The 27,341-nt window shown below is 41.9% G+C and overlaps 1 protein-coding gene across 3 annotated transcripts in view; it reads left to right on the top strand.

Moving 5' to 3' along the window:
• The window catches only part of FBLN1 (fibulin 1), a 108,329-nt gene that overhangs the window by 20,432 nt on the left and 60,556 nt on the right, over nt 1-27,341 (top strand). For all 3 annotated transcript variants that reach the window (XM_089680765.1, XM_089680764.1, XM_089680766.1), the window contains exon 2: nt 21,186-21,294. In XM_089680765.1, the coding sequence (XP_089536891.1) occupies nt 21,186-21,294 (109 nt within the window). The remainder of the gene's footprint in view (nt 1-21,185; nt 21,295-27,341) is intronic.

The raw sequence follows: 27,341 nt of genomic DNA, 5'->3' as shown, positions 1-27,341 counted from the left end.
CTGTAGTATGTCTGCAGTCTCTGGTCATCTCCTGTAGTATGTCTGCAGTCTCTGGCCATCTCCTGTAGTATGTCTGCAGTCTCTGGTCATCTCCTGTAGTATGTCTGCAGTCTCTGGCCATCTCCTGTAGTGTGTTTGCAGTCTCTGGTCATCTCCTGTAGTATGTCTGCAGTCTCTGGTCATCTCCTATAGTATGTCTGCAGTCTCTGGTCATCTCCTGTAGTATGTCTGCAGTCTCTGGTCATCTCCTGTAGTATGTCTGCAGTCTCTGGTCATCTCCTGTAGTATGTCTGCAGTCTCTGGCCATCTCCTGTAGTGTGTTTGCAGTCTCTCACATCCCCTGTAGTCTGTGACCATCTGTTCTGGTATGTCTGTAGTCTCTGACCGTCTCTTGTAGTATGTCCGCAGTCTCTGGTCATCTCCTGTAGTATGTCTGCAGTCTCTGGTCATCTCCTGTACTATGTCTGCAGTCTCTGGCCATCTCCTGTAGTATGTCTGCAGTCTCTGGTCATCTCCTGTACTATGTCTGCAGTCTCTGGTCATCTCCTGTAGTATGTCTACAGTCTCTGGTCATCTCCTGTACTGTGTCCGCAGTCTCTGGTCATCTCCTGTACTGTGTCCAGAGTCTCTGGTCATCTCCTGTAGTATGTTTGCAGTCTCTCACATGCCCTGCAGTCTGTCTGCAGCCTCTGACCATCTGTTGTGGTATGTCTGTAGTCTCTGACCATCTCTTGTAGTATATCTGCAGTCTCTGACCGTTTTCTTCTGTAGCATTATATTCTCTAAAAAATAAGTGTGATCCTTAGCTTATGTGTGGGCTGTACTTGAGGCTCCATGTATTGAGAAAGTAAGTTGACCATCACTTTTCTAATCCTTTCCCACTCTCTATTTAAAACTTAAGAAAAAACAAAGCACCCTTTGTTTATTCAGATTTAAGCAACTAGAATTGTGTAGGGCATGCACACCTTTAGTTAACTGTATGATGTGTTGCAGGTTACATTTGGGCTGTGGATTAGCTTGCAATGAACCCCTATGGCCCTGGCACTGAGAATAGACTGTCCCTTGTCCAGAAGATGACCCCCACCTGTTATCAACATTTGGTATATTTCACAGCCTCTCCATTATGACAGCTTCATTAACAAATGTTGCTTTGAACTCAGAGTATGAATGCCAAGAAGAGCAAATACACCTTAGAAGCTGCTAATTCCTTATTCACTCCAGGCTGTCTTATAGTAAACATTGCAGTCAAAGGGAAAGTGTTGCAGCATTGATTGAACTCCAGGCAAACAGCTAAGCACATTGAAAAGCAAATATATGAACTGTCCTATCTGCCAAATGATTTGTAGTTCTCTCCAGCCATTATTGTGATTTATTCACCTTTGCTAGACAGAAGAACCAGTGGATTTTTCTCTATAATAGTTAAGGTTTATCTAAACCCAAAAAACAAAATATACTGCAGCTTACCAGTCATTATTTGTGGTGACTGCATCATTCTTTTCGAGCTATTTTTCTTTATTTTTACCTGGTGATCCTGCCAGTAACAAATGTCCTGTACTAGGATGATAATGCTTAATTAGTGTGCCATATCCATAGAGAAGAAGAGTTGCCAGGGCCGGACTACAGGACAGCCCCCCCTTTCTCATATTCATAATAAAGGGCTAGGTATTCGACAGTTCATGGAACTGGGCAGGGCTAGTAATAGTGTTTTAAATACAGCTGCCAACTGCACAAGTCAGCACTGGATTTCTGGAAGACTCAACAGTTTTTTGTGCTTCTAAAACAGATATAACAAAACATTTAAAAAATATACTTTCACAGCTAATCTCAGCAATAAAACAAATGCCATTTGAAGTCTAGGAGTATGTTAAACCTGCTTGTATTCTAACTCGGGGTGTTCAACTATAAAAATTACCCCAACGAACATCCCAAGCATACTACAATAATCCTGCATTGTGGTACTCTAGGACAAAAAAAAGGTTCAGGTGCCTTAAAAGGTCCATTTTAGTGCAGTGACAGTGCATTCAAAATAAATGGGCTGCCTTAACACAATGCATGTTAATGCGCGTCATAACGCACAGCAAAGGTCTAGTGATTTTAGCATGGGTCACCATTTATTTATGGTACTTCTATAGCGTCATCAATTTACACAGTGCTATACACATACATTGTACATTCACATCAGTCCCTAACCCTCAAGGGGTGTACAATCTAAGGTCCTTAACTCACATTCATACATACACATTAGGGCCAATTTAGACAGGATCCGATTAACCTACCAGCATGTCTTTGGAGTGTGGGAGGAAACGCACGCAGGCAGAACGTGCAAACTCCAGGCAGGAGGTGCCATGGCTGGGATTTGAATCAATGACTCTACTACTGCCAGGTGGAAGTGCTAACCATTTAGCCACTGTGCATCATGCCAAGTTATGGCACTGCACATCAGATGGATCTAGTAACTCAGCTTTAGAGATCTCAAAACCAGAAGCCCTGAAAGATACAGTATACAAGGAGCCAGTAAATGATAAACCTGCCAAGATCCACCTAATGTATCGATGGTCTCACCCATGTAGTACACAATTTCATATAGTAGTTTTAAAGAGAATATGTATTCTTTCAAATTTTGAACTTTGGATGTCACTTGCAAAGGACTAATATCAACCCTAATACTGATATTATGTCATCATGACATGCTCTTGGACATCGTACATGAAGATCTGGAATACAAATTGTCTTTTAGACAGAACTTCAAGTTTTCAGTCCAAAAACCCTTTTTAACAGTTTCACATAATGTCACAGAATTGTATTTGAAGGATTGGATTACAGATTAACTATGGTCAGTGGAAACTGATGATCCTTTTCTAAAATATAGAGCTGCTGAAATCGGGGAAAATAGCCTATTAAAGGGTCAGTCCACCCAAAATGAGTTTTTGGTAGATGCTGGATAATTAATCACCTGACAGTTTCAGCTCCAAGGCGGACAGAAAAAAAGTTAGGAATTATGTCGCAAGATCTCACTGTTGGAATATCCAAACCACATAAGAAGACAGGGGCTGATGTAGCTCTACCTACAACCTAATTATCAGTTTTGATGAACTGCAAAAAAAATGGTTTGAGTAAGCGTATCACCTTTCTTTGATCTTTTCATGCCTATGATGTCATTTTAATACTTCAATAAAAATATCGAGGAGTGCAGCTAATTTCGGACTTTCCATCTTTACGTGCAAAGAAAAGTACATCACTTGAGTAAACAAGACCTGTAAATTCTCTCTGGTAGCAGGTCATGATATAAGTCCTGAGACATTGGCACACTGCAAAAAAATGACTGTTCAGGGGTTTTGCCTGACTATCAATGCCCCAAGACTTTTTTGGTAGACATCATACCAAAACATAATGTCACAGTCCAGTCTGCAGTTTTCTGTTTGTCAAATTCTTACTTCCTTGCAGCAGTGGCTCTGCTATACCTGTGATTCCATTCACTTCTGCTGCTGGCTTCTGTGTTCACCTCTGGGCATCACCTGCTTTACTGTGGATTTATATCCCTTTCCCTTCTATCACTTCCTGGCCCTCTTCCCAGTCTGTTTCTGTATATATAGATATGCTCAGCGATGCCTGAGCAACTTCCTAGTTTCTTTGTGCTCCTGGTTTGCCTTGTATTGTATTACTTCTATTCTGTGCCTGACTACCAATGTACTGACCCCAGCTTTGTCTACTTGCCTGTGGCCTGTCCTGATTTTGTCTCATTTCCCATATCCTCTTCTTTCTCCTGCCATCTATACTCTGCAGACAAGTGCCCTCTACATTTTCAGTCGGTCATACCTGGGGGCCGCGATCTGGTGCCAGTTTACTGCAAGTACATCCCCACCATCAGGACCCCTGGTGAAAAAGCAGACTGGGGCTTACACTCCACGCCCTTGGGAACCATGAGTTGGCTTTCTACAAGGGCTCACTACCATAGAAACCTGACACATAAAGCCTAAAATGCAATACCCCAAGGCACTTAACATTAAAAATATGGGGTCTGCAATTGCTGGACTAAGCCTGGTTGCTTGGCTTTGTTTGGCTTCAGTACGTATGAGTCATAGTTTCAGGAAAAACAGGCAGTAAATTAAAGACTGGGGAAAGTCAGAATTCTTTATCCCAATAATTGTTCCAGATCAGTGACTCAGATTTTACTGAAGCCAAATCATCAGAACAGTAGCAGAGGATAACAACAATGCAGCCTACATATTTTTCTCATTAAAGGTTTTCTTTTACGTGGACCTGTGCACACAGGTTTAGCTTTAGGGTTACAGGGAGGGCTGGTGTTAGGGTGAGGATTACAGGGAAGATTAGTGTTAGGATTACAAGAAGGGCTACAAGGAAGATTCGTGTGTGGAGAAGGGTTTTAAGGAGGATTAGTGTTAGGGTAAAAGTTATAGCAAGAGTTAGTTTTAAAGTGATGTAAAAAAAACTGAGTGCCTTCTCTTACTACCCAATGGGTATGTTAACCAAAATGGGTTAACCCTATAAAAGTAGTGCAACCTCTTGAAAATATAAGTTGGTGTTTACCAAAAATCAACCATGTTGTGTAATGATAATAATAAAATAAAATGTGCTAGCTGCCTCTTAAAGTGCAAGTATACTTGTGATCATAAAATTAAAAGAAGGTTCGGTGCTTCACATGCATACATAAACAACCGATGCTTAAGCTACAATACAAAAACAAAGTGTTTAAACCGTGATATCATATATAAATTTAGTTAATTAAGTCCATAAAAGTCCCACACCAAATTGTGTGCCAAAAATTGCAAAAATTCTTCTAGTGCCCAATAAATTGCTTCATGCAAATCAACTTTGTGCTCCACCACCTCGTGTCCATATATTGCACTCAACGACTGTCCATGACCCCTTAATTAAAAGAAGGTCTATAGCACTTTGTGTCATCAGGGATCAGAATTTCAGTGGGTTCCTTCTCAGCATACTCCCCATTTAATACCGCAATTCCATATCAACATGAATCTAAATTATACATTTCTCATGGTGTAGTAGATTTATTAAAAGATATAATAATGACAAAAAATGCACTTACATTGGTTGGTGCCCAATCCTTGGCACTAATACACTCAGTTGTATTACAATAGCGCCGCTCGTGTCTCTAGAGCCAGCGTGCGTTCCAATAGCCAGAAACAGATGTGACGTCAATGGACCTGGATGTGGCTGGACGCAACATTCTGCCTCTACATGTTTCACCAATCTGGCGTCCTCAGTAAGCTCACATCCACCATTTTCCCTGGGCCTTTTAAACTTTGCCTGACTTCCCCATTGGTAGGAACTAATAAGACTACCATGTTATGGCGGTTTCCTGGGTTACAATGTTTTATACAGTTTGATTTGTCCCTGAGTGAATTTTTGCCAAGATGTGCAGACCAAAAAATACTAAAATAAAGCAACATAAAAAATCTTTATGTAACAATTATTAGTGCCCTTGCACTACACAGTTGAGGGTAAATCTAAAGGAAATTGGGCAGAAATTGGACAGAAAATTGTATAGTGTATGGCCAGTCTTAGGGTACAGTATAAGTCTCTCCTATGGGAGCTCTGTTCCAAAAACAACCAACACTTGTCTCCAGACACTGTAGTCAAATATTTTAAGTTACACCTTTTACATACATTTTTAAAAGCTTCCATGCGTTTTGGTTTCACTCAAACAGTTGTTTGTCATCAGCAAAACTTGATTTGTATCTGAAATGTGGTTTTACCGTGCTGCATTAGAAGGCATCAAATTAGGTCTGGCTTTGTGGATCTGGTTGCAGCTGTTTTGTGACTTGCTGTTTGGCTCCAGAGAATCTGTGATTATACAATATTGTTATTCTCTATGTCTGATTGATTCCCTGATTGAATACAGCTACAAAAATGTATTTATTTTATTTGTCTGGAACAGGACAAGATTTTTTTTCACAATGTCTGGACAGTTTTAATCTGTATCAGGGTTCAGTTTTAAGATTTTGGCTATGAGGTCTTTAAAGAGGACCACATGTTGGGTACTACGTAGAAAGTACCACCGCAAACATCAATCAGTGGTTGTTCATGGAAAAACTAATGTAAACATTAATTGTTTTTAAAGATAAAGATATAAATCCAAAAGTTTTTTTTACAGTGTTGGATAGAGTAGAAAGTAAATCCATAATAATTTTTTTCAGTATTCAGCATATTACCTTACTGTTTTTTCATTTATTTTTGTGAACATGTTACATACTATAGTTAGTTGGGTTGAAAAAAGACACAAATTCATCGAGATCAACCAAAAAGACATAAATAAATAAACAGAATAAATAAACAGAAAACTTCCATAATAAGAATCTTATACCCACAATTGAGGAAGGCAAAAAAAAAAAAAACCAACAAAAGTCCTCATGCACACTGGACGGTTTTACAGCTGCTGTTTTTGGCTTTTGATGTTTCTTTCTACAGCCAGTAAACTCCTCAGCATGTTATCCTATGTGTTCATGCACCCAGACTGTAATCAACGTTTTTTTGGCATGGGTGTTTCTTGGCTGGATAAAAAAAATTAAGGCCTGGTGGGTTTCTAGAGGAGTTTTTGTAGCTGTAAAAATGCTCAAATGCTGAAAAAAGCGGTAAAACGCTGTAAATCGTGGCAAAACGACATTTTTGGACTTTTTTTGGCCCAAAAAATTGCTATCTTTTAGTAAAAAATGCAAATGCGGCACAATGACGCTAAATGCTAATGCAAAAATGCTGAAAAATGTTTTTAACATGACTTTACACAGCTAACGTTACCAGTGTTATTAAAACACCCAGTGTGCTGCAGCGGAGGAAATATAAATTCCATCCCGATGCTCCAAAAGTATTTGGTTATTCCCTGGATCAAAATCTCTGGTGTTATTACCTATAAATGTTGATATCCAGTTAATTTTTTAAACAATTTACTGAGCTGGCCACAAGTTCTTGAGAGTCTATTCCATATTGTTACAGCACTTACTGTTAAGAAGCCTTTCCGTATGTGAAAGTTTTCAGGGGCAAAATGATGTCTCTCTCTCTTGTCTATGAGGTGTGTCCAGAATATAATGAGAATGAAGTTCCTATGCTCGAGAAGGGCTCTGTGAAAGGAGAAGCTGGCCAAGACCACTTGGGGTAGGGTGCCAGGTATACGTTAGAACACTGATTAGTTGCATTATAGCCCTGTCGAGACATTCTTGTTTGTGACACCCTGTTCGAGTGCCTTGTATTAAGAAAAATGCAAGGGAGTTTAGAACAGTGAAGGAAGGACAAGAAGGTTTTGAAGACGAACAACAATCGTGAAGCCCCTTTTCATCAAACACAGAACAGGATGTGGATGCAGTGAGGTCTGTTCTCAACCGTGACTGACAGTTCACTAGCTGAATGATTGCACAGGAAAGGGGGATTACCAAGTCAACTGTTCATGAAATCGTGACCCAGAATTTGAACATTGAGAAAAGTGTGTGCAAAACTTGTTCCAAAGAACTTATCACCTGATCAGGAGGAACACCGTCATCTCCTTTGTCAAGACCTATGGGTCCATTTGGAAAGACAGCCTGATTTTTTGTGTCATGTGATCACAAGAGATGAATCCTGGGTGTTTGAGTGCCATCACAAGATGAAGAAAAGTTCAGAATGGCACACACCAACGTCACCTCACCCCAAGAAAGCTTGAATCAGCAAATCAAAAGTCAAATCATAGGTCATTTTATTTTTCTTTGATTCACGTGGAATTGTCCATAAGGGATTTGTAACTACGGGTCAAACTGTGAATCAAAGATTTTACCTGGAACTTCTTGGTCACTTGAGACAAAGTTTTTTGTGTGCGTCCTGAGAGGAGTCACAGTGCTCTGGCTGTCAAAGAGTTTTTGGCTGAGAAACACATCACAGTGCTTCCCCATCCACCCCACAACCCCGACTTGGCTCCTTGTGACTTTGTCATACTCCCAAAGATGAAGAAGAGTTTGAAAGGACACCATTTTGGTATTGTGCATGACGTCCTAAGAGCCACTATGCAGGCTCAGAATGCCACTTGAAGACTTCCAGGGATCATGGCCAAATCTAGGGGGGTGCTGGGGTGGGTTGTACCCCCCCAGATTTCAGTTGTGCCCCCCCAGATTTCAGTTGCGCCCCCCCCAGGACAGGTGCCCCCTCTGCCCATGTATATTGTGCCATGCACACTGAGCTTCCCCCCTCCCATCCCTGCACTCACGGCCAGCTGCAGTTATCGAAAGTAAACAGTCCAGACAGAAGCGGCAGAGAGGAGAGAGCGGGAGGAGATGCGGGCTCTCTGTGATCTCCATCTCCTGTCATAACAGCAGTCCTCCATATAACAGGTTACGTAGGATCACTATTACATTCAACAGGCTCTCTGTGATCTCCACCTCCTGTCATAACAGCAGTCCTCCATATAGCAGGTTACATAAGATCACTATTACATCCAACAGACTCTCTGTGATCTCCACCTCCTGTCATAACAGCAGTCCTCTATATAGCAGGTTACGTAGGATCTGTCATAACAGCAGTCCTCCATATAGCAGGTTACATAAGATCACTATTACATCCAACAGACTCTCTGTGATCTCCACCTCCTGTCATAACAACAGTCCTCTATATAGCAGGTTACGTAGGATCACTATTACATCCAACAGGCTCTCTGTGATCTCCAGCTCCTGTCATAACAGCAGTCCTCCATATAACAGGTTACGTAGGATCACTATTACATCCAACAGGCTCTCTGTGATCTCCATCTCCTGTCATAACAGCAGTCTTCCATATAACAGGTTACGTACGATCACTATTGCATCCAACAGGCTGTGATCTCCACCTCCTGTCATAACAGCAGTCCTCCATATAGCAGGTTACATAAGATCACTATTACATCCAACAGACTCTCTGTGATCTCCACCTCCTGTCATAACAGCAGTCCTCCATATAGCAGGTTACATAGGATCACTATTACATCCAACAGGCTCTCTGTGATCTCCAGCTCCTGTCATAACAGCAGTCTCCATATAACAGGTTACGTAGGATCACTATTACATCCAACAGGCTCTCTGTGATCTCCATCTCCTGTCATAACAGCAGTCTTCCATATAACAGGTTACGTAGGATCACTATTGCATCCAACAGGCTCTCTGTGATCTCCACCTCCTGTCATAACAGCAGTCCTCTATATAGCAGGTTACATAAGATCACTATTACATCCAACAGACTCTCTGTGATCTCCACCTCCTGTCATAACAGCAGTCCTCCATATAGCAGGTTACATAAGATCACTATTACATCCAACAGACTCTCTGTGATCTCCACCTCCTGTCATAACAGCAGTCCTCTATATAGCAGGTTACGTAGGATCACTATTACATCCAACAGGCTCTCTGTGATCTCCAGCTCCTGTCATAACAGCAGTCCTCCATATAACAGGTTACGTAGGATCACTATTACATCCAACAGGCTCTCTGTGATCTTCATCTCCTGTCATAACAGCAGTCTTCCATATAACAGGTTACGTACGATCACTATTGCATCCAACAGGCTGTGATCTCCACCTCCTGTCATAACAGCAGTCCTCCATATAGCAGGTTACATAAGATCACTATTACATCCAACAGACTCTCTGTGATCTCCACCTCCTGTCATAACAGCAGTCCTCCATATAGCAGGTTACATAAGATCACTATTACATCCAACAGACTCTCTGTGATCTCCACCTCCTGTCATAACAGCAGTCCTCAATATAGCAGGTTACGTAGGATCACTATTACATCCAACAGGCTCTCTGTGATCTCCACCTCCTGTCATAACAGCAGTCCTCCATATAGCAGGTTACGTAGGATCACTATTACATCCAACAGGCTCTCTGTGATCTCCATCTCCTGTCATAACAGCAGTCCTCCATATAACAGGCTACGTAGGATCACTATTACATCCAACAGACTCTCTGTGATCTCCATCTCCTGTCATAACAGCAGTCCTCCATATAACAGGTTACGTAGGATCACTATCACATCCAACAGTACACAGCTTCATTACCCGCTTCTATGTAATTTCCAAGAGTTGAGCAGTCTTTGAAGGAGATAGGGTCGGGTAAGAAAGCCATGTACTGTCAGATGTAATAACGATCCTATGTAAACTGCTGTATGGAGGATCGTTGTTATGACAGAAGGTAGAGATCACAGAGAGCTTTATCTCCTCACTACTCCTGTTATTCCCACATGTAAGAGTGGGGGAGGTGGAGCTTGTGGAGGAGGGATGGGCTGCTTGTGCTGCGAAGGGTAGTTTGAGGGGGGGGGGGGCTGTTAGGAGGCAGGATTGGGGAAGATTTGTGCAAGGAGGAGGGAATTGGAGGGGAATTGTGCTAGGAGGGGGATTTGGGAGGTAGGGTGGATTTGTGCTAGGAGGGGGGAATTGGGGGGGATTAGTGCTAGGTGGGGGGAGTTGGGGGGTGGTTTTACTAGGGTGATTTGGGTATGCAGGGATTTGTGCTGAGAAGGGTTATTTGTAGGCTGTTGTGCTAGGAGGAGAAATTTCAGGGGAGGGGGGTTGTGTACTAAAAGGGGGGGAATTGGGGGGGGGGATTTGTACTAGGGAGGAGGATTTGTACTGGGAGGAAGGATTTGAGGAGAGTATTTACGCTAGGATTGGGAATTTGGGGGAGAGGGTTTCTGCTAGGAGTGGGGGGAATTTGTACTAGAAATTTCTGGGGGGCGGGATTTCTACTAAAAGGGAGGATTTGTACTAGGGAGGAGGATTTGTGCTGGGAGGGGGGATTTAGGGGGGAGTATTTTTACTAGGAGGGGTGATTTGAGGAGAGAATTTGTACTAGGAGGGGGGATTTGAGGAGAGGATTAATGCTAGGAGTGGGGATTTGGGGAGATGATTTATACTAGGAGGGGGGGAATGTACTGAAATGGGTATTTTGTAAAGGAGTAATTGGTAAATTTATGCTACAAGTGGGGATTTGTACTGGGGGAGGGATTGGGGAAAGAATTTAAACTAGGAGGGGGGATTTGAGGGGAGAATTAGTACTAGGAGCGGGGATTTGGGGGAGAGGGCTTGTACTAGGAGGGGGGATTTGGAAGGAAAGAGGATGTGTGCTTTGAGGGGTGATTTTTCGAGCATGGAAGATTTGTTAGGGATTGGGAGTATTTGAGCTGAAAGGTGGGATTGGGGAGCAAAGATGGGGAATTTTAGCATTTTTGTTTGGGTGGAATTTGGGCTTGCAGAAGGAATTTATACTTAGTGGGTGAGCATGTTGAGTAGTGCTGTTGTTTTTTGGGGGGGGGGATGCAGTTTGTCACTTTTACCCTGAGTGTTAGATAACCTTATCCCGGCACTGCCTGCACTGCACACACGGCACTCAGCAGATCTCCTCCCCACATATAACACATAGCTGAGATCAGATTCCCCACAACATCGATCTACACAATGTGTATCTAGCTGCAGTTGCAGTTCTGACCTGTGAAGGAAGCCAGCTACACACTGTGTGGAGGGATACTGATCTCAGCTATGTGCTGTGTGGTGAGGAGATCTGTTGAGTGCCTTGTGTGCAGTGCAGGTAGTGCGGGGATAAGGTGCCCTGCCAGCAGTGACCCTGTCCTCAACTCTGCTGACCACTGTCTTCTGCCATGCTGACTCCTGTACCCTGCCCGGCTATCCCCTGTCCTCTGCACTGCTCACCCCTATCTTCTGTCCTGTTGACCCCTGTCCTCTGCCATGCTAACCCCTATACACTGGCCTACAAACTGCCCCTGCCCCCCTGACATTTGTTAATGTACCCCCAAATCAGGCAGGCTAGATCCAGCCTGCCAGGGATACTTTGAAAAATTGTTGGGAGAATTGTGTACACTCACAAGGTGCATACTTTGAAGGAGACAATGTTCAATTATAAAAATGTTCAATGAAACAATTTTTTAAATATCATTCTCATTACTTTATGGACACACCTCGTATACCTCTTTTTATAAAATAAGTAGTTTGCTACGAAACTGCAGTTTGGCATTGCAATTATTCATTATTAATTAATGCATTATACATTATTAAGCCTATGATCTACCAGAACATGCAGATCCTTCTCAACCATTGACACCCCCAGTTGCACTCCTCCTAGGATGCATGATGCATGCATGTTTATAGCCCCACATGCATTACCTTTACATTTATCAACATTAAACCTCATTTGCCACTTAGTTGCCCAATTAAACAGTGCATTGAGGTCGGCTTGTAGGTTGGAGACATCCTGTAAGGACGTTATTCCACTGCACAGCTTGGTGTCATCTGCAAAGACTGAAATGGTATTTTTAATTTATAAATAGGTTAAAAAGTAAGGGTCTCAACACTGAACCTTGGGGTACACCCCTAATAACCTAAGACCATTCAGAGTATGAATCATTAAACACTATTTAATACATTTGAGTTGATTTTTAAAGAGCTTACATGCTCAGACCTGACCTTTTTTACTACTAATACTTCTAAAAAAATGTTTTCTTTTATTGGGGGGGGGGGGGTTGTTACACTCTCTTTCACAGTCTGTTGTTCTTTTTATATTTTTACAGCCTTGATTTGTTTTTACATATTTTACTATATTTTTGTAACTCTCAAATGATAATAGTGTTATTTACCTAGAACATTTTGCCAGTAGCAACACTGCCTCAAATTGACCAGCAGTGTTCTCTCAGTTGGCCATTGGCTTGCCTTTCTGATAGATAGGCCAACAATGCTGCTAATTGCAACACACTGGAATAATGTTGTCACTGTTAGCCTGAAACAGGAGGTGCTGTTACTGGCAGGATCTCCAGGTTACAAACTTTGCAAGAGTTGCAAAAACATTGCAACCAAAAACTGTAAACAGTGATGCATGATGCCAAACATACTGAAAAGGAAATCTGGGTTTATTATACTTTAAAGTGATTCTAAAGGCTTACATTAAAACATAACAAACAAGTCTATATTTACCTGCTGTGTAATGATTTTGCACAGAGCAGCCAAGATCCTCCTCTTCTTGGGTCCTCCGCTAGCGCTCCTGGCCCCTCCTGTTGGGTGCCCCCACAGCAAACAGCTTCTATGGGGGCATCCGCTGCTCCGTGTGTCCATTCACACATGGAGCCGTGGCTTGGCCCCCCCTCTTCTCATTGGCTTACTGACTGTGATTGACAGCAGTGGAGCCAATGGCTCCCGCTGCTGTCTCAGGTAATGAGGAGAGGGAGTCCCGGGATAGCCCAGACTCCAGTGCACATAGCTGGATTCAGGGCGCCTTAGGTGAGTATTAGAGGGGACTGGGGGCTTGCTACACAGAGAAGGTTTTTTACCTTTAAGCATAGAATGCATGAAGGTAAGAAAAAACCTTGAGCCCTTACAACAACTTTAAGGCTCCATGCACACTGAGTGTTTTGATAACGCTGGTAATGTTAGCTGTGTAAAGTCACTTAAAAAATGTGAGTTTTTCAGCTTTTTTAGCATTATTGCATTAGCATTTAGTGGTGTTTTGCCGCGTTTAGCGTTGTTTTGCCACGTTTTTCAGCGTTAGAGCATTTTTACAGCTAAACTCCTCTAGAAACCCACTAGTCCTGGGGTTTTTTTCTAGCCAAAAAAAGTCCCATCCAAAAAACATTAATTACAGTCTATATGTGCATGGGCACATAGGAAACCACATGGGGGGTTTACTAGCTGTAGAAAAAAATGGCAAAAGCCAAAAACAGCAGCTGTAAATACGTCCAGTGTTCATGAGGGCTCAAGCAGGACTCAGAATAGTTTTTTTTACCACGCAGTGGGGCTGTACCCCCACTTGGTGGATCATTTGCTCTTTTTAACTAGGAGTAAGGACTAAGCTCATAATCACCTGACACGCTGATGCTACAGAAAACCACATTCCCTCACAGTGGATCGTTCCTACCTATGAAGTGTGCATTGAGCGTGTTGACGTCAGGAAAAGTCCATTTACAAGACCGCTGAATTGTGGGGAAGGGGGCAGGAGCCGAAAAGGACCGGTCTTGTACAGGGAGGATCAGCGGGTCATGTGAGTATATCTTCAGTGTCCACTCCCCTAGAGCAAAACGGGCGTTTAACACATGCAGTGCCTGAATTCTGCTTTAAGATCCTGACTTTTTTATCTTTTTTTCCTGCTTGAGACCTGTCAGGGAGATTTTCCTTAATTTCTCGTTCATAGACACAGTGGGAAGTAAAAAGAATGCTGTCCAAAGCTAGGGGAAATCCCCTTTTAGACAACTGTCACCTATTGGAACATTTTCCCTCTATTCCTTTTCCCGCTACAGTTTTGAGATTTTGCATTTCCCATCACTGTCTTTACCAGAGGCAATGATCGATAGGTCAGATGTATAGGATGAATATCCCCAACTTCAGACACATAGCAATAAAAGCCTGATAGGGCTTTAAACACCAGGTATGGCTTGGATTGTGACGTCATTCCGCACAAGCCTGTCCTTGGTGAGACAGCCAGAGCCGACAGTGTGTTACTAAGTTTGAGCGTGCACTCCTAAGTGTTGGGTTGACATTCACTGATCATAAGTGCGATATTTTTTGTGATGCCTAATAAATGTTAAAGCTTTTTACACTATGGGCACCTTTCTTTCCCTTTGTATGCATGCATGCGAAAATGCATTAAGATCGGACAGGAAGATTAACCCCCTATGTACTCGATCTCCTTTTTGGAACAGTGTGGCACTTTCATTATATGGATTGACTTTAAGTTGGTTGTTTCCCATCTGGTGAGTACGTTGTGTGCTCAGGGAGAAGTCATGTGGTGATCACGGAGGAATCTGGACAGCACTTTGGAACAGTTTTGCACTGCAACACTTGGGGAACTTCCAAACTGTGTTATAAACTCTTGATTTTAGCATACAAACTTTATTTGTTTATTCATGGCACCTTTGAAGGATTTTTATTTTGCACATATATAATGTGCATACATTATTGTGTATGCATGTCGATGCATTTATTTACTAAAATAGTTATTTAATTTTTCACTTAATATGAACTTTTGATCTTTAGCACACAAACTCTATGAATTTGTGACACTTTTGAGGAACTTTTTTTGCGTATTGCTGTGCATGTATGTTAATGCAATTTTTATTTTTAATTTATTTATTTGTCTTTATTTATTCATTTGGTTGAATGCACTATTTAGTGATTAATTTTTTTGAAGTTTTAATTGCACATTTAGACCCTCACACGGGCACATTTATATTTGCATATTTATTGATTGGTGTAGTCGATTTTTGACACTTGTAGTGAAAGGATTCAGGGTGATATCGTGTGGTTAGACCTTACATTATATATTTAAGAGATGGTAAGAAACTGTGGATATAATACAAGAGATGATTAGAAACTGTAGACATGATGCTAGACATGGTCAGAGACTGCAGATATGACACAAGAGATGGTCGGAAACTGCAGACATTATTACAGAAGATGTTCAGAGACTGCAGATGTGCAACAAGAGATGATCAGAAACTGCAGACATTATACAGGAGATAGTCAGAGACTGCAGACATGATACAAGAGATGGTCAGAGACTGTAGATATGACACAATAGATGGTCAGAAACTGCAGACATTATACAGGAGATGGTCAGAGACTGCAGACATGATACAAGAGATGGTCAGAGACTGCAGATGTGACACAAGAGATGGTCAGAAACTGCAGACATTATACAGGAGATGGCCAGAAACAGCAGATATGACACAAAAGATGGTCAGAAACTGCAGACACTATACAGGAGATAGTCAGAAACTGCAGACATTATACAGGAGATGGCCAGAGACAGCAGATATGACACAAAAGATGGTCAGAACTGCAGACACTATACAGGAGATAGTCAGAAACTGCAGACATTATACAGGAGATGGTCAGAGACTGCAGATATGACACAAGAGATGGTCAGAAACTGCAGACAATATACAGGAGATGGTCAGAGACTGCAGACATGATACAAGAGATGGTCTGAGACTGCAGATATGCTGCAGGAAACTGTGAGAGACTGGGAACATGCTATAGGAGTTTTGGGGACTGGGGACATGCTTCAGAAAATGGCCATAGACTACAGACCTGTTTTATGAAACTGCTAAAAATCATTGCTAGAACCGGACAATAAGGAAACACAGATTAGTGCCTGCAGTGGCCTCAAGGGACACAAAAAAAGTGCCAAAGGGCTGTAGGTAGGGCAACAGGGGGCTAGATGATGCTGGATGCCCTCCAGCCAGGAAATGAGGTGAGAAGTGCACAGTGTGCAGTGAAATCAGAGTAAATAGGAGAGGGGCATGTATTGTGCAAGAGTGGCGGGAAGACTGGAGTTCATCTTTATTACCTGAATAATCAAACATTTTGTTTTAGTTTTGGATACAGTACTGAAGGATCGGAACCCATGTCATGGATGTGTTACTGTCTCTCCCCTGCTGGGGAGATCCACCCTCTCTATAAGTGAGGACATGTGTCACAGGACTAGAAGTGAGGGGAAATTCAACATTTACAACTGCAGTCCATATAGTAACTGTAGGGAAATCTTTCCATGGAAACACTTAAGCTGACACCTATTTCCTGTCACTTCCTTTTAATTCTTGTTGTGTATTTTTAATTAAAAATACTGGTGTTTTAGATACTGAATGTTTCTACTAAGGTACTATTGCAGCTCTTATAGGGCTCGTTCACACGTGTACCTGGGGTTCAGTATAACTAAGCAGTTAAGCCATGTCAGGAATTTTATTCATGAAGACTTGTAATGTGAAAGTTCCATTTTTAAGTGAAAATTAACTGTATCTAAACACCACAAATTGAAAAAGCTATTTCATTCATTTGTAGTACCATAAGCAAACTCACCCACCCATCCATGTCTCCATGATTTAATTTGTTGAGAAATCACCACGGCCATCTTGAGTAAGGAAAGGTGATTAATGCAGCATTTACTTCCTGGAATCCATCTGCCCTGCTCAGGCATGCATACAGGAGAGTGTGCTTTGCTGAGAAAGCCTCTGCTCCCCTCCTCCAGATGAAAGGAAATAAACTGCATATGAAGACTCTTGGGATGTATGAACTCATTTTGGCCTAGGTCAGGGGTCTCCAAACTATGGCCCTCCAGCTGTTGAAGTACTACAAGTCCCATCATGCCTCTGCCTCTTTGAATTTTGCCTGTGGCTGTCAGAATCTTGCAAGGCCTCATGGGACTTGCAGTTCTTCAACACCTGGAGAGCTATAGTTTGGAGACCCCTGGCCAAAAACCAGGAAGCAATTGAAGAAATGTAAAAAAAATCATAAAACAAGTAAATCTAATATACTTTCCTATCTATTTACTAATGCTAGCAGCATAACCATTACAAATAGTTAATGTTGATTGAGAGAGTTTAATTCCACTATAAAGTAGGGTAGAAGGCAGTGGGGGATGATAGAGGATATCTGTGAGCACTTAGATGGACCGGACACTTTGCTAGCCGCACTCAGCAGCAGTGAGCACATGTGTGAAAACATCACTAGCATAACACATCTAGTAAAATTTCACATTGACAGACAATATTTACCTTCCCGCCAGAGATTCTGGGCAGCAGCACGCAAATGTCATCACAGCTGGCTTTCTACTCTAATGCAAGGTGGATCCGTTTACTCTGCACCAAAAGAACCATTCTTGCTATTAGATCTTAAAGGGACATACACCGCTATGTACACAAAATAAAGCATAAAGGTAAGCAAGCAAAACTATAATAACTTAAAGTGGTATTGAACAAAAAATAAATATTATATTGCAGGTTACCATTTCTTAGATGTGGTGGTTGCATTCATTTTCATTTTTAGGCTTTTTTCCCTATTTTTACCTGGTGATTTCACCAGTAAGTCTGTTATTTTTCAACTTCATTTAGCAAACCAAACTGTCCAGCAAAAGTGGGAATTAAAGGGTTGAGACAAACCATTTAATAATAACAGGAGTGCTTACAATGTTCAGATTTTATTCATTTATGTAAAACCTTTATCCCAAAAGGAAAAAAAAAAACAGTGGCTGCTTTAAATGTGTTAGCTGGAGGTCAGCTTTAATTAGTCAATTGCATGTAAATATGCTAGTGCATTTAAAGCCGATAAATAGATGCATCGAATCTCAGCCATTCAGCAGGGACCAAGATTTGATCCATCTATGTGCAGGCTGGTTGTACTAAAGTTGATTCAGTACAAGCAGCCTGTCAGATTTTTTTCATGCTATAGCTGTTGGCAGTGATCATTGTGTTCTGCCAGCAAGGAAGGCTCATTGCTGGCAGAACACAATAGCTCCGCAGGAGGCATTCCCCCATCAACACTGACTGATGGGGAATCAAGCAATTTTCTTTCCTTTCAAGATCGGTGGAAGGAAAGAAAATTGCATGATCTATGGCCTGCCTAACACTATCCTCTCCACAAATCAACAATGCTGCTGTCCAAAGGTGTCCCCTTTGTTCTTCCATCCAAAGTGGAGACACCCTAAAACAACTAGGGCATTACTGACCACATCACCAGGTGAGAACAACAGAAAAAGGCCTAAAAAGGAAACTGATGCAGACACCACATTTAAAGTGGTTCTAAAAGTAAAAGTTTTTTTTTTACCTTGATGCATTTTCTGCATTAAGGTGAAATACTTTTCATATCAGCTACTCCCAGACCCCCCCCCCCCTTAAACACTTGCCTGAGTTTATTCTTGACCCAGTGCTGTGCTCTGCTGCATCTCTTCTTTCTTTTCCCTGGTCCCCCTGGTTTTTGGAGGGAGGACAATGAAGTCCCTAATGAAGTCCCTTAATTTTGTTTAGTTGACATTTAGTTCACTCTATAAACAGTTTACACTATACAATTTTCACCTTTATTTCAGTTTCATCATCCACGCAGCCCAGTGCAGTGGTCCTGAGGATTTAAAACTGCACTGTTCTTCCTCTTCTTTCTCTAGGGATGCTGGGATGGATCACAGTGGTTCTGATTGGTCAGCGCAGTCTTGCCCAGTCCCAGCGTCCATGGGGAAAGAAGAGGAAGAACAGCATTGTTTTAAAACCCCAGGGCCTTTAAACCAAGCTGCATGGATGGTGAAACTCAGAATGGAGATAAAGGTAAGTACAGTGTGTACTATGGGTGTGGGGGAGGTTGTAGGGTGTTAGTTCACCTTTTTCATTTTTTCTGAAAAGATGAACTGACCCTTTAATTGCTTGTTTTGCTAGGGGGATGATGCACAAAGTGACATGCTTACATTATACCTCACTCCTTCAGCAACCAATGCTCTCCCCCACTTTCTGACGCTCTGGGCCAGCTCTAGGCATCGTCCTATACAATGCAGGACTGATGTTCCTTTATTGTGCAAGATGATATCAGAGAGCTGTGACTAGGGGACCTTATTCATCATCCCCTAGCCTAGGCAATTAATATTTTCAGTGTGGAAGGGGACCCACTACAATGGTAAACCTTTTTTCCCTAGAGCTCAACTTAAGAAAAACACTTAAAACCACCTTAAAGTGACCCTGTTACCCTACAGTCACTTGTACACAATGCTAACCCTGTAATAGAAGAGGCCATATGCACACCCCTCCAGAGACAAATATTCCATGCTCCTTCCCCAAAACCTCCTCACCTGCCGCATGATGTGGTTGCTCTTCCCTGCTCATACTTAACCCCAGGAAATACAAGTTTGCAGGAGGATATACAGGGAGCAGTGGGGGTAGCAGGTATTCGACCCACCCAGAGTGGCCAGGGAGAAGTATTATTATTATTATTATTATTATTATACAGTATTTATAAAGCGCCAATAGTTCGCTCAGCGCTGTACATTACAAAAGGGAGACAGAACATGTGACAGAACAATACCAATACAATGCAAAACATGACAACAACATGAAAACACTGAAGTAAAGCAATGGCTGCCGGAAGGGTATGTACAATCAGGTCCATAAATATTGGGACATCGGCACAATTCTAACATTTTTGGCTCTATACACCACCACAATGGATTTGAAATGAAACTAACAAGATGTGCTTTAACTGCAGACTGTCAGCTTTAACTTGAGGGTATTTACATCCAAATCAGGTGAACGGTGTAGGAATTACAACAGTTTGCATATGTGCCTCCCACTTGTTAAGGGACCAAAAGTAATGGGACAGAATAATAATCATAAATCAAACTTTCACTTTTTAATACTTGGTTGCAAATCCTTTGCAGTCAATTACAGCCTGAAGTCTGGAACACATAGACATCACCAGACGCTGGGTTTCATCCCTGGTGATGCTCTGCCAGGCCTCTACTGCAACTGTCTTCAGTTCCTGCTTGTTCTTGGGGCATTTTCCCTTCAGTTTTGTCTTCAGCAAGTGAAATGCATGCTCAATCGGATTCAGGTCAGGTGATTGAATTGGCCATTGCATAACATTCCACTTCTTTCCCTTCAAAAACTCTTTGGTTGCTTTTGCAGTATGCTTTGGGTCATTGTCCATCTGCACTGTGAAGCGGCGTCCAATGAATTCTGAAGCATTTGGCTGAATATGAGCAGATAATATTGCCGCTGTTCAGCTTCTCCTGTTCACACTTTTATATTCGGTATATGGAAAAGTCTCACTGGCTGCTGAAGCTTTTATTTGTCCAGAGAAAAAAAAAAGGCTAACACTCACTGAATTCCTGCATTATAAGCAAGACCACAGAATGAACTGAATTATGGAAGAGTTCCGGCCAAGATAAAAGTTGCCAGTAAATTTATATATCAGGTTATGCGTTGTTCTAGTATTTATTTTTTGCCTAGTTTTTTTTATATACTTTAATATTTGTATTATTTTAGTAAGTAGGAAATGTAACATTCCAACATCACAGACCAAATATAAATTGAAATGGAAATCACATCAGAGCTGGTTTTAGAATGGATAGTTTTTATTATAACTTTGCACTCGCAGGTTGCACTTTAATAAAGAGCTATTTTGAGTATTTTTGGAGGTAGAAGTCCTCTGTGGGATGATCTTGTGTGGATCTAGGTTTTATATACATAACATATACCCATAGGCAGTTAGTTCCTTGCATGAGGCAGTTTGACAAGACAAGTGGATTGGGGTGCGTGCCATTCTGTTTTGAACTGAGGTTGTATCCTTTGCATACAAGCTATGTGCTGAAAGGTGCCTCTCTTACTTATCTCAGAAAGTTGGGAGGACTGCATTTTGGAAACGAAAATTCTAATTGGAACATTATTTTGTCACCCCAGCTTCTGCGCAGGTCACAGTGGATGCTTGCTGCACGAGTGGATATGAATGGGCATCGCAGAAGCAAGAGTGCAAGAACCTCCCCGTTATCTCTGAATCCAAACAATGCAGGTATTTGGGATTTAATGTATAGTATGTTGGACAATTTAAGTAGTTCCTGATGAGCTGAGCAATGTCTGCTACATGGGTGGTCCATCAGCTGCTTCCTGCCCAACATCCGATTGAAAAATTGAAGGAGCCGGGAGGAAAATTGTTGGCTCTGCCAAAGAATTAAAATGACAACCAGACAGCTAGCATTTTCAAAAGAAAAGGTCAGCAGTGGCAAAATCCCTCAGCGAGATTCTAATATACTATCTAATATAGCAGAATAATAGACAATAAATTTAAATATTCCAACCAGATTGCCTTTTTCCCCAACCCTAGTGGTTTAGCTAAATAGAAAGGTTGTCATCTGGTCCTTCAAAACATAGCAAGCAGATGTTCTCTTATCTGGAAGTAAAATGAAGCTCTGGCATACATTAGCCTAATCCACTTTGTGTACATGAATAAACTTTTACAAATCAGCCATAGCCATACAAATGTGTAAATATGTATTGTAACCTCAACGGCTGAATAAGTAGAAGCTTCGCTGAACATGACTTGAGGCCTATTAACCCACCAGAACTCACATAGACTCACACATACTTACAGCCAGCTTACCCCTTTTGGCTCATGACAAAATTGCTATCTGTCTGGACCAAGATAGCCCCAAGTCTCCATGCACCCTCTGTCTTATTGGTCCATCTTCAATTTCACACATAATGACTCTAGCCACTATTGTAATTACCATTAATACCCATCCTGATAGTCAGGTATTACTAGATTCTGTACCCCAGCAGAGGGTTTAACTCAGGATAGTGTAAGGTCAAGTGAAAGGTCAGAGCAGCCAGGTTTGGAAGTATACTTGGGGTCAAGTCAGGGGGTCTGCAACCATGTACCAAAGGCAACACGTAGAGTTGAGGAATTATCAAGCTGGAGCTCTGAAGGTTGTTCACAGTTTTGCCATTCATCAGCATCTGAAAAGCATTTATCTGTAAAACAGATATCAGAGTCAGGATTCAAGATAAAGGGCTAGGCAGGTTGAGGTCAAACTACGTCAGACATGCAAGGTCAGCCACAAGGACAGTCTAAAAGCAAAACAAAGAATCGTATTTTTTTCATAAGAAAAAAAATAGTGTGATGACCGACTCATCTCTCAGTTGTGCTTTAAAAGAAAGTTGCTGCTCAATCAGACCTTGTGCTAACACGTGCCTGAGGACCTAAACAATGCATGGCTGTTGGTGCCTGCAAAGAACAGCAGCAGGCAAATGTGGAGACCTAGGAAGGGATGAAGGAGCAGCTAAGAAAGCTACAGGACAGAAGCATTGGGACCAATGGATCAACTCCCCTACAGACCATTTGAGAGATGATAGTTCCCCAGTGGAATGATTACAACCATGAGACCCCTGGCTGGACTGTTTCGCTGTTAAATTCCTTACAGTAGCCAGTTTTTGTTTTATCATTGTGAGTCTGCAACCAGCAAGGATATATACTGTATCTAGTAATCACAGGTTATTCAACCTACATGTCCTTTTAGAGTATTTATTTTATTAAAGGCAGTTTTTGCCGAACAAGCTTTAAATCTGTCATCAGACTGCAAGAAAAACACTCAAAATCTTGTAACCTGAGATTTCTGTATAATCATCACCTCCTGTAGATTAGGCGTCTGAAGTGCACTTTGTGTCTGATGAAAGGTTTATCTAACCAGGCCAAGAATTTCTTGTGCTGAAAAGATATGATGGTGGTCCAGCTAAAGACTGAACTAACCCTTACTCCTTGGGCAGGTTTGGAAATGTCTACTTTATCAGACAGAGCTAGAGAAGATATCTTTTTCAGAAATCGCTGACCTTTATGCCTACTTTGGTCTGTATTTTACACTGACAGTAATCTTGATGTAAGCAGCATGTGAAACCAGCAATGAGATCATGGGTTCAGTTCCCAATAGGGCCCTTTCTGTATGAAGCCAATGCATTTCTCTGTACATTTTTGTAGGCTTTGTCTACGTGTTATGGTTTTTATGTTGTACTCCAGTCTGTGAGACCCTGTGTTGAATGACATGGCTTTGTTTACCAACAAAGCCATGAGGTAGCAATGACAGTGCTGACATGCAAATTACATAACTTTGTTTGTAAATAAAGGGTTATGGTTATTGTTGATGTGAGGATTACTATTGGAGTTAGCGGTATGGTTTAGGGTTAGCGTTAGTGTTACCCTTTTTTGGTGAAAGAATAGGTTCAGGATAGTTCAAAGACACTTCTGTAACCCTAAAGAGACACATAAAGCCCATTGCACCACCAAAAAGCACAATAATTTAATATTTGCCATTTATTCCAATGTCTTAGATTTTGCAAACATTTCGGAAAAGTAATAACTCTGAATTTTTGCTCATCCTTACACAAAAGGGTTGCACAAGAACAAGGAGAACGTCCTTTAAAAATGTCTCTGTGTTATTTAAAAGGCAATATAAAAAAAAGTATGAATCCATGTTAAATTGCTTTTTTATTTTTGTTGTAGTGGGAAACAACAAAGCTGACAAAGATCTAACCTAGGGATCAGCAACCTTTTCTATATTTTTTTACAAACATTAGTGAACAATTAAGTAGTCATACAGTAAAATAATTCATTAACCTTCAGACCTCAGATCAGCCCCAATACATACATCCTCACACTTCAGCCCAGCCCTAACTTATGCACCTTTACACTTCAATTTAGCCATAATGTTTGGACTTTTAACCTCATTGCAGCCCCAATGCATGTACAAGATTTACAACTAAGATTGGTCCTAAACGCGGCACCTTCAGATGTCAAAACAGCTCCAGTTCCTGGACCTTTATACCTCAGATCAGCCAAAGCTCCTGCACTTTCAGACCTAGGGTGTAGAGGCTGAGCTGACGAGACGGCCTCCCTTCCGGTCCAAAACCACTTAGAGTAACAGGATGTAGCTGGATGAGGAGCGCATGGGTGCCTATTGTGGATCCAGACACAGCAAATGATCTGAAGATAGTCTGAATACTGCTGAGATGCTCAGACTGGAAGTTGCAGAACACTGGAACACAGGAACCCACAGGAGCAGAAATAAAGCCAAAGTGAAGATGAACTGGAGTCAGAAACAGCAGGGAAGCAGTGGCACCAAATCAGAAAGCAGGAACAGGGTCAGAAGCTAGGCTAGGGACAATATTCAACGGGAAGCAAAGGTTCCAAATCTGTAGTCAGTACACAAACCAAAGCTAGGAGCAAAAGATCAGCGTCAGTAGGTATGCCGAGCACAAGTCACAAGAGCTGATGACCACTCAGCAATTTCTTCCCAGTGTGTTGTACTTTAAATAGGATGATTGGTGCCAAAGCCAATGTCAGATGTGCACACTTGTGTGTATTAGTGTGAGCACATTCATGAGTGCATACTGTCGTAACCCTGTGCATTGGGCCACAGCTGTATTATTTATTACAGGTACCTATATAGCGCTGTCAATTTACATATATACATTGTACTTTTACATCAGTACCTGACCCTCAAGGAGCATACAATCTAAAGTCCCTAACTCATATTCATCCATATACTAGAGACAATTTAGACAGGAACCAATTAACCTACCCACATGTCTTTAAAGTGTGGGGGGAAACCAGAGTACCCAGAGGAAACCCACACAGGCACAGGGAAAACATGCACACTCCAGGCAGGTGGTGCTGTGGTTGGGATTTGAACCATTGACCCTAGTGCTGCCAGGTGGAAGTGCTATCCATTTAGCCACTGTGCTGCCTATGCAAAGCCTGACGCACAGCCATAAACTCACTCTTCCTGACATCAGATCAGCCCCAAAACCTGTAACTTCAGACCTCATATCAACTCTAAACCAATGTTGTCAATGCTGTCATTATGACCTATGCCATCATGTTCCAAACCCTTCCGAATGAAAGAAATGCCTTTTGGGTGGAGGTTCATTTCATGCTAAATAGTATAAAATTAACAAAATCTAATAAATTAGGGTGTTCAGAGCATCAATATGATGTGTTGGGCAATAGCAGAGTCATATAGATCACATACATGTGCTAACAGCTGAAGATAACAAAATACCTCTGTAGTTCAGACAAAAGCAATCCTAGAAACAGGTGCAGTTACATTGTAGTCCCACCCTGAGAACCCATTCCAGTCTTATATTTTCCTGTACCTGATTTAGCAAGATATTGCTGATTAGATCCCTGAACTCCTTGTTGAAATCTTCCTGCCTAGACCCATGCATGCTCTCTGCAATTTATTCCTATGGAAATTTAGTACAGAGTACAAGCTCAAACTCCAGAACATCCCCTTTTTCTTTGTCTATTAGGTCCTAGTCATCTGCTACCCTGAGGTCTATTAGCTAACCCTCGTAAATCTTTCAGACATGTTATTACAATCTTAACATTAAAGTCCCGGATTTTAATAGAATCCTATCGGCCAGAGATATCTGGATAAGACGTGGGCACTCTGGCAATTCATAAAAAGAATCTTTTAGAGCCTTTGGCTAAACAAACCATAATTTTAGGCCAAACAGGGAGGAAGTGAAGACTTCCCAGCAGAGCGATTGAGGAAATTTTTTTCTATTTATTGGTGCTCCCCTAGGAGCGAATGTCAGACATGAAAGAGGATGAGAGGAGGAATTTTGTGTTTGTGTGAGTATGTGGGGGAAGGGGGGGGGGAATTCAGCGGCCATGTGATTGCCAGACGCAGTGTCCGACTTGAGGACTAAGAAAGCTTTTGAAGTTCTGGCAAAAAATTAAAATAGGAAAGACAAGCAATGCAGATTTCAATGCTGAAGGTATTTAGTGTTTTTAGAAGGGCGTCTAAAGCTGGCCACGGATGCATTCAAATTCAGCTGGTTCAGCAGTAACTGGCCAAATTTTGATCCATCTATGGTCACCTAATGATCAATCTCTCTCAAACAGGAATGTTGATAAATGTTACTTTAATCTGCGGCTGCAACGCTGATCAGTGTAGTGTGACAGCGGAGGAGTACCCACTGTCAGAATAGGGGGGATGAATCCCTCCATCCACCTTGATTATGTAGCACCCTCCTAGTTCACAGTAGACTACTAGGTACATTTAGTTAGCTCCTCTGTTACAGTAGAAACATCTAGAAGTATAGTGGGAGAGAGAGCAGGACAGGTAGCCTGAATATTTATGGAACTCTGGCCAATCCCTGGGGAGGTGTGCCCAGAAGATGGAGGGGAGCCCATAAATATTCTGAGGCCTGGCAGCTAGAGGTAGGGTTCCTGGGTCCAGTCCTGCAGGAGGGGACCCCTATGCAAGAGCTCTGCCCTGGGGGTAAAGAGAGACAGAGATGAAGTCAGTGGAGTCTTTAAACACATTGAGGACCCAGCTAGGTTTAGAGAGAAGAGAGCTGTATCCAAGAACTGAGTGGAGCCAGAAGGGAGTTGGTTGAAGGAGACCCATCCATTCTGGGACTGAGCGAGTAACTGATCCTGCTATTGAGAAGATAAGTGACTGTGGGGTGGCCAAACCCTTCCTTCACCCATAGCAAGTGCAACCAGGAGTTGTGCAAAACAGCCAGGAGCATGCACAGTTTATCGAGGAGTTGTGCGTCACAGCCAGAAGTTGTACAAGACATCCAAGAGGGTACAGTGCAGCCAGAGGTTGTGCAATATAGCCTGCATTTTGCACAGAGCAGCTAGAAGCTTAGCAGTCCTCTCTAGTTGTTCTAAAGTTCTGGTATCTCAAGCACCCCATCCTCATCCAAGTTACTGTTCCAATACAAAATGCTGTATGCCTGGCTGTGTATGCTGTGAGTGTTACACTTATGTGGATTGGAGAATCATTTCCTTTTTTTGATCAACCAGCTTTAGAGACACCTTCGCCCATCTAGGACAAAAACAGGGTCTCTTTAAAGTCCACTGACCCACTTATACTCACCTTGCAGCGCTTTCCTGCCACTTCTTCCTCTGTCTCACCTATTGGCTAAGTGACAAGCCCTCGTTCAAGGTAAATGATAAGTGTAATTAATGTACGGCAGTTGCCAGGGAAGTAGCTACAGGAAATACTATAAAGTGTCATTTGACTGAGTCTGAGAAGCTCTCTTACAACTCGA

This window comes from Staurois parvus, unplaced genomic scaffold (assembly GCF_062004578.1).
Source record: "Staurois parvus isolate SC_StPar_1 unplaced genomic scaffold, SC_StPar_1.0 ptg000249l, whole genome shotgun sequence".
Lineage (NCBI taxonomy): Eukaryota > Metazoa > Chordata > Amphibia > Anura > Ranidae > Staurois > Staurois parvus.
Note: the sequence above shows the minus strand (reverse complement) of the source record. Positions and strands in the feature narration are given on the sequence as shown.